Raw genomic sequence first — 8,224 nt, 5'->3', positions numbered from 1 at the left:
GGGGTTCAAGTGGGTGAGGGGCTAGAGGGGGTGAGGCATTAGAGGGGTTGAGGGGTTAGAGTGTGAGGTGTTGGGGTGGTGAGGGGTTAGAGGGGTGAGGGGTTAGAGGGGGTGAGGGGTTTGGGAGTGAGGGGTTAGAGGAATGAGGGGTTGGAGGGGTGAGGAGTGAGGGGTTAGAGGGGTTAGAGCGGTGAGGAGTGAGGGGTTACGGGGTGAGGTGTTAGAGGGGTGAGGGGTTAGAGGTGTGAGGGGTTAGAGGGGTGAGGGGTTAGAGGGGGTGAGGGGTCAGATGGGTGAGGGGTGAGGGGTTAGATGGGTGAGGGGTGAGGGGTTAGATCGGTGATGGTTTAGAGGTGTTAGAGGGGGTGAGGGGTTAGAGGAATGAGGGGTTAGAGGGGTGAGTGGTAAGAGGAGTGAGGTGTTAGAGGGGTGAGTGGTTAGAGGGGTGAGTTTTGAGGGCTTCGAGGGGTGAGTGGTTAGAGGGGTGAGATGTTAGAGGGGTGAGGGGTTAGAGCAGTGAGGGGTTGGAGGGGTGAGTGGTTAGAGGGGTGAGGGGTTAGAGGGGTGAGTGGTTAGAGGGGTGAGGGGTTAGAGGGGTGAGTGGTTAGCGGGGTGAGGGGTTAGAGGAGTGAGGGGTTAGATGGGTGAGGGGTTAGAGGAGTGAAGGGTTAGAGGGGTGAGTGGTTAGAGGGGTGAGGGGTTAGAGGGGTGAGTGGTTAGAGGGGTGAGGGTTGAGGGGTTAGAGGGGTGAGTGGTTAGAGGGGTGAGTGATTAGAGGGGTGAGTGGTTAGAGGGGTGAGGGGTTAGAGGGGTGAGTGTTTTGAGGGGTGACGGGTGAGGGGTTAGAGGGTTTGGGGTTAGGGAGGTGGGATTCAGTCACTGCAGTAGCACCTGATGAGACCCCCAACTACCCCCAGAATGACTAAGATCCCCAAAGCCGTCAGTAACCAGACCCACCAGGCCGTTTTGGTGACGGGAACGATCAGACGACCGGAGCCGCCTGACTTCAGTTCGAGATCCACCTTCACTCCCTTGTAGTCTGTCGAGTCGAGGGTGTATCTGTTCCCTCCTGACGAGGATGTGATTTTGAACTTCTCATAAGGTGGGATCAAGTCCTCCTGTTGCCATGGATTGAATGAGAACCTTTGGAGGTCGATACCGTACGATGTGCTTATTACAAAGAAAGGGTTTGTCCCAAACTTCTTAGCCTCTGCCTCACTGAAGGAAGTGGAGGCAAATATTCCGAACCTCATCTCTGTGTCCAGCATCCCAGGAATCTGACTCTCTTTCCCCCGATACACCAGCCGCCCAATGGAGCTGTTTCTCAACTCGTCCAGGGCGACAGAGAGAAGGTAGTGAAAGTTCTTCAGGTTAAAGCAGGCATTGTATATGTTGAGGTCACCGCCATAGCTTCGAACCTCTTTGTTCAAGCTACTATACAAAGTTCCACCAAAGGTGTAGGTGGCCATGGCGATGACATGCTCCTCTCGGAGACCACCAGCCACTTTGAGATTCTTCTGTTTCCAACTGGCTTTTTCCCAGATATCCTTAAATAACTCGTCAATCTCCAGCTCTGTCCGCAGGGATCTTATCGCCAAGTCATCGGACGCCTTGCTCCGAGAGAAGTACAAGGCGGCAGAATTTTCTTCCATGTTCAACTCTGTGCTTTCAGTTAGCGTCGGACAAACGACACCCTCAGGATTCACGGGAAAACAGACCAGACTCCTACCTGCCAATCAGAAAGACAGAACTCCAATTTATAACGCGCCCTTTCGACCTCAGGATGTGCCACAACGCTTCACAGCCAATGAAGTGCTTTTGAAGTGTGGTCACTGTTGTAATGTAGGAAAAGCGGCGGCCAATTGTGCACAGCAAGCTCCCACAAACAGCAATGTGAAAATGACCAGATATTCTGTTTTAGTATTAAGTGATATTGGTCAAGGAATAAATATTGGGCCCCAGGACACCAGGGGGAACTCCACTCTGCTATTCCTCCAATAGTGGCCGTGGGATCTTTTAGGTCTACCAGAGAGAGCAGACGGGGCCTCAACTTAATGACTCGTCCAACAGTGCAGCGCTCCCTCAGTACTGTCCCTCCGACAGTGCAGAGCTCCCTCAGTACTGTCCCTCCGACAGTGCAGCACTCCCTCAGTACTGCCCCTCCGACAGTTCAGCACTCCCTCAGTACTGCCCCTCTGACAGTGCAGCACTCCCTCAGTACTGCCCCTCCGACAGTGCAGCACTCCCACAGTACTGCCCCTCCGACAGTGCAGCGCTCCCTCAGTACTACCCCTCCAACAGTGCAGCTCTCCCTCAGTACTGCCCCTCCGACAGTGCAGCGCTCCCTCAGTACTGTCCCTCCGACAGTGCAGCACTCCCTCAGTACTGCCCCTCCGACAGTGCAGCACTCCCTCTGTACTGCCCCTCCGACAGTGCAGTGCTCCCACAGTACTGCCCCTCCGACAGTGCAGCGCTCCCTCAGTACTGCCCCTCCGACAGTGCAGCGCTCCCACAGTACTGTCCCTCAGATAACACAGCGCACCCTCAGTAATGCCCCTCCGACAGCGCGGCACTCCCTCAGTACTGCCCCTTCGACAGTGCGGTGCTCCCTCAGTACTGCTCCTCTGACAGTGCAGCGCTCCCTCAGTACTTACCCTCCGACAGTGCTGCGCTCCCTCAGTACTGACCCTCCGACAGTGCAACACTCTCTCAGTACTGCCCCTCCAACAGTGCAGCGCTCCCTCAGTACTGCCCCTCTGACAGTGCAGCGCTCTCTCAGTACTGACCCTCCGACAGTGCAGCACTCCCTCAGTACTTGGCAACAAGGGAATGTCAGACTGGGATTATGGGGCTCGAGTCTCTGGAGTTGTGAATCTCAAACCCACAACCGCCTGACTCAGAGGCGAGAGAGAGAGAGACTGAGACCCACTGAGCCACGACTGACAGGTAGGAAAGAAAGTCATTGATCAGGAAGATATGTAACAGGAGAGGACAAAGGTTTTGGGGAACTGAAGTCAGCATTGAAGTACTCACAGGACCTCAGGAACAGAATGTGAAACAGCCACTCCATCTTTACTTCAACACAAAGATTTCGGCAATAAACCAACTTGTCTTCACAATCAGGTACACTCTGCAAGAAATTAGTCGCTCAGCTGAATTAATATAATCCACATGATAACATAAGAAGAACATAAGAAGTAAAAGGTAAAGTAATAAAAAGGGCAAAAGCAGGAACTAAGTGTCACAAAACATATTTGAAAGTTCTCTATCTGAATGCACGTAACATTCGTAACAAAATAGACGAGTTAATGGCACAAATAACTACATATGGGTATGATCTTGTGGCCATTACAGAAATCTGGCTGCAGGGTGACAATGCCTGGGAATTAAACATACCAGGTTATTTAACGATCAGGAAGGGCAGGCAGGAAGGAAGGGGAGGTGGGGTGGCTATGTTAATAAAGGAAGGAATCACTGTAATGCAGAGAAATGATATTGGGTCAAAACATCAGGATAATGAAACAGTTTGGGTGGAGATAAGGATTAATAAGGGGAAAAAAACACTAGTGGGTGTAGTCTATAGGCCTCCGAACAGTTGCAACTCTGTTGGACGGAGTATCAATCAGGAAATAGTTAAGGCTTGTAATAAAGGAATATCTATAATTATGGGGGATTTTAACTATCATATTACTTGGACAAATCAAATTGGGCAGGGCTGCCTTGAGGATGAGTTCATTGAGTGTATTAGGGATGGGTTTCTTGAGCAGTATGTAACTGAACCGACCAGGGGGCAAGCAACCTTAGATCTGGTCCTGTGTAACGAGACAGGATTAATTAAAAATGTCCTAGTAAAGGATCCCCTTGGAATGAGTGACCATAACATGGTTAAATTCCATATTCAATTAGAGGGTGAGAAGGTTGGACCTCAAACAAGCATGCTAAGCTTGAATAAAGAGACTATGAAGGTATGAGAGCGGAATTGAGTAGAGTGGATTGAGAAAATAGATTATAAGTTAAGACGATACATGATCAGTGGTGTATATTTAAGGACTTATTTTACAACTTCCAAAAAATATATATACCACTGAGAAGAAAAGGGTGTAAAAGAAAAGACAGCCATCCATGGCTAAGTAAAGAAATTAAGGATAGTATTCGACTAAAAACAAGGGCATATAAGGTAGCCAAATCTAGTGGGAGGATAGAGGATTGGGAAAACTTTAAAAGACAGCAAAAAATAACAAAAAGATTAATTAAGGAAGGGAAGATAGATTATGAAAGTAAATTAGCAAAAAATATAAAAACAGATATTAAGAGTTTTTATAGATATATAAAAAGTAAAAGGGTGGCTAAAGTAAATGTTGGTCCCTTAGAGGATGAGACCGGGAAATTAATGGTGGGAAATATGGAGATGGCAAAAACACTGAATGAATATTTTGTATCAGTCTTTAAGTAGAGGACACTAAGAATATCCCAACACTGGACAAACAGGGGGCTATAGGGGGCGGGGAGTTGCTAAACACGGTCAAAATCACTAAGGAAGTGGTACTCGGTAAAATAATGGGACTCAAGGCAGATAAATCACCTGGACCGGATGGCTTACATCCTAGGGTCTTGAGGGAAGTGGCGGTAGGGATTGTGGATGCATTGGTAATAATTTTCCAAAACTCCCTGGACTCGGCAAAGGTCCCAGTAGACTGGAAAACTGCTAATGTAACACCCTTATTTCAAAAGGGCAGTAGACAGAAGGCTGGAAACTATAGACCGGTTAGCCTAACATCTGTGGTAGGTAAAATTTTGGAGTCCATTATTAAGGAGACAGTAAGAGGACATTTGGATAATCATAATTTAATAGGACAAAGTCAGCATGGTTTTATGAAGGGGAGGTCATTTTTGACAAATTTGCTGGAGTTCTTTGAGGAAGTAACATATAGGGTGGATAAAGGGGAACCAGTGGACGTAGTGTATTTAGACTTCTAAAAGGCATTTGACAAGGTGCCACACAAAAGATTATTGCTTAAGATAAAAAAATCATGGGATTGGGGGTAATATTCTGGCATGGATAGAGGATTGGCTATCTAACAGAAGGCAGAGAGTTGGGATAAATGGTTCATTTTCAGACAGGCAATCAGTAACTAGTGGTGTTCCGCAGGGGTCAGTGCTGGGTCCCCAACTCTTTACAATCTATATTAACGATTTGGAGGACGGGTCCGAGTGTAACATATCAAAGTTTGCAGATTACACGAAGATGGGTGGGAAAGTAGTGAGTGAGGAGGACATAAAAATGCTGCAAGGGTACATAGACAGGCTAAGTAAGTGGGCAGAAAATTGGCAGATGGAATACAATACTGGAAAGTGTGAGGTTATGCACTTTGGCAGGAAAAATCGTAGAGCAAGTTATTATCTTAATGGCAAGAAACTGGAAAGTACTGAAGTACAAAGGGATCTGGGGGTCCTGGTGCACGAAACTCAAAAAGTTAGTATGCAGGTGCAGCAAGTGATTAAGAAGGCCAATGGAATGTTGGCTTTCATTGCTAGGGGGATAGAATATAAAAATAGGGAGTTACTGCTTCAGTTGTACAAGGTATTGGTGAGTCCGCACCTGGAATACTGCATACAGTTTTGGTGTCCATATTTAAGAAAAGACATACTTGCTCTCGAGTCAGTACAAAGAAGGTTCACTCGGTTAATCCCGGGGATGAGGGGATGGACATATGAGGAGAGGTTGAGTAGATTGGGACTCAACTCATTGGAGTTCAGAAGAATGAGAGGCGATCTTATTGAAACATATAAGATTGTGAAGGGGTTGGATCGGGTGGATGCGGGGAGGATGTTCCCGATGATGGGTGAAACTAGAACTAGGGGGCATAGTCTTAGAATAAGGGGCTGCTCTTTCAAAACTGAGATGAGGAGGAACTACTTCACTCAGAGGGTGGTAGGTCCATGGAATATGCTGCCCCAAAAAGCTGTAGAAGCTACATCATTACATAAATTTAAAACAGAAATAGACAGTTTCCTAGAAGTAAAGGGAATTAAGGGTTACGGGGAGCGGGCAGGAATTTGGACATGAGTCTAGGTTCGGATCGGTCATGGCCCTGTGGGTAGCAGAGCGCACCCAGGGGCCGTGTAGCCTGATCCTGCTCCTATTTCGTGTGTCTAATTCTGTTAGATTCAGGAGATGGTTCTGTGATGGTAGATTGGCGGTTATGATCAGATCAGCCATGATCTTATTGAATGGCGGAGCAGGCTCGAGGGGCCGATTGGCCTACTCCTGCTCCTATTTCTTATGCTCTTATGTTCTTATGTTCCTTCGTCAGGTGAAGTGGAGAGATGCATAAACACAGCTTATATAGTCAGAGAATAATGTCAGATGTTTACAGGTAATCTTTCTAACTGCCATTTATCACAATTCGGCAGAGAGATAATCATAGGTGTAAATGGTGTCCGAACAGGTCAGTCAGGAAAACATTACATCAAAGAACAATGAGGTGGGGTGACAAGGGGTCAAATGTTGCAGATGCTGGGGTCTGTATGAAAAACAAAAAAACAGACAAAAAACATTATTTTTGCTGGAAATCACAGCAGGTCCGGCCGCATCTGTGTGGAGGGAACAAGCCAATGACGACTCGAGTCTGGATGACCCTACGTCACGTGGGGTTACGTGTAGCGTGACATGAATCCAAGATCCCGGTTCCAGCCGTCCTCATGGGTGCGGAACTTGGCTATCAATTTCTGCTCGATGATTTTGCGTTGTCGTGTGTCTCGAAGGCCGCCTTGGAGAATGCTTATCCGACGATCAGAGGCTGAATGTCCTTGACTGCTGAAGTTTTCCCCGACTGGGAGGGAACACTCCTGCCTGGCGATTGTTGCGCGGTGTCCGTTCATCCGTTGTCGCAGTGTCTGTATGGTCTTGGCGATGCACCATGCTCCGGGGCATCCTTTCCTGCAACGTATGAGGTAGACAATGTTGGCCGAGTCACATGAGTATGTACCATGTACCTGGTGGGTTGTTTCCTCACGTGTGATGATGGTATCTGTGTTGATGATCTGGCATATCTTGCAGAGGCTGCTGTGGCAGAGTTGTGTGGTGTCGTGGTCGCTGTTCTCCTGAAAGCTGGGTAATTTGCTGCGAAAACCTAAGAATCCCATGTGTTTCTTTCAACAAACTTCGCAACTTGTCCTGCCAACTTCAGAGGCTTCTGTACATAAACTCGCCGGTGTCTCTTTTCCTTCAGCACCTTTAAAATTGTACATTTGAGTTTTTATTGCCTCTCCTCATATTCCACCCTGATTTATCCTACACACCTCTCTGCGTTAAATTTCATCTGTCGTTTTTACATTTTTATTATTTCATGGGATGTGGCCATGGCTGGCACGGGCAGCAAATATTGCCTATTCCTAATTGCACTTTAGAAGCTGGCTTTGAGCTGCCTTCTTGAACCGCTACAGCCCGTGAAGCTACTTTACTCCCACAGTGCTGTTACAGAGGGAGGTGCAGGATTTTGACCAAGGGACGATGAAGGAATGGCGATATATTTCCAAGCCAGGAAGGTGTGTGACTTGGAAGGAACTTGGAGGTGGTGATCCTTCCATGCACTTGCTACACTTGTCCTTCAACATGGTAGAGGTCGCGGGTTTGGGAGGTGCTGTCTAAGAACCTTGGAGAGTTGCTGCAGTGCATCTTGTAGATGGTACACACTGCAGCCACGGTGCACCGGCGGTGGAGGGAGTGAACGTTTAAGGTGGAGGATGTGGTGCCAAACAAGCGGGCTGCTTTATATTGGATGACGGCAGCACGGTGGCATAGTGGTTAGCACTGTTGCCTCACAGTGCCAGGGACCCGGGTTCCAATCTGGCCTCGGGTGACTGTCTGTGTGGAGTTTGCACATGTTCCCCGTGTTTGCGTGGATTTCCTCCGGGTGCTCCGGTATCCTCCCACAGTCCAAAGATGTGCGGGTTAGGTTGACCGGCTGTGATAAATTGACCCTTAGTGTTAGGGGGATTAAATACGTGGGGTTACGGGGATAGGGTGGGATATGTGTTGGTGTAGGGGTTACGGGGATCGGGTGGGATATGTGTCGGTGCAGGCTCGATGGGCCGAAATGGCTTCTATCTGCATTGTGGGGTTTCTGTGATTTCTGTGATCATATTGAGTGTTGTTGGAGCTGCAGTCATCCAGACACGTGGAACGTATTCCATCACACTCCTGACATGTGCATTGTAGATG

At 48.1% G+C, this 8,224-nt stretch overlaps 1 protein-coding gene across 1 annotated transcript; it reads right to left on the bottom strand.

Annotated features, from left to right (window-relative positions):
• Window positions 1-872: 872 nt before the first annotated feature.
• Window positions 873-1,655, bottom strand: LOC147092024 (ecto-ADP-ribosyltransferase 5-like). Its single transcript, XM_085976401.1, has one exon. The coding sequence runs from the start codon at window positions 1,650-1,652 to the stop codon at window positions 873-875; it is 780 nt and encodes a 259-aa protein (XP_085832527.1). The 5' UTR covers window positions 1,653-1,655.
• Between the last annotated feature and the right edge of the window lie 6,569 nt (window positions 1,656-8,224).

Source organism: Somniosus microcephalus, unplaced genomic scaffold (genome assembly GCF_052327205.1).
Source record: "Somniosus microcephalus isolate GS21.2 unplaced genomic scaffold, FLI_Smic_1.0 unresolved_chr2, whole genome shotgun sequence".
NCBI lineage: Eukaryota > Metazoa > Chordata > Chondrichthyes > Squaliformes > Somniosidae > Somniosus > Somniosus microcephalus.
Note: the sequence above shows the minus strand (reverse complement) of the source record. Positions and strands in the feature narration are given on the sequence as shown.

Coding starts and splice junctions, on each gene's coding strand:
- LOC147092024 (XM_085976401.1), bottom strand. CDS start 1,652: ATGGAAGAAAATTCTGCCGCCTTGTACTTCTCTCGGAGCAAGGCGTCC.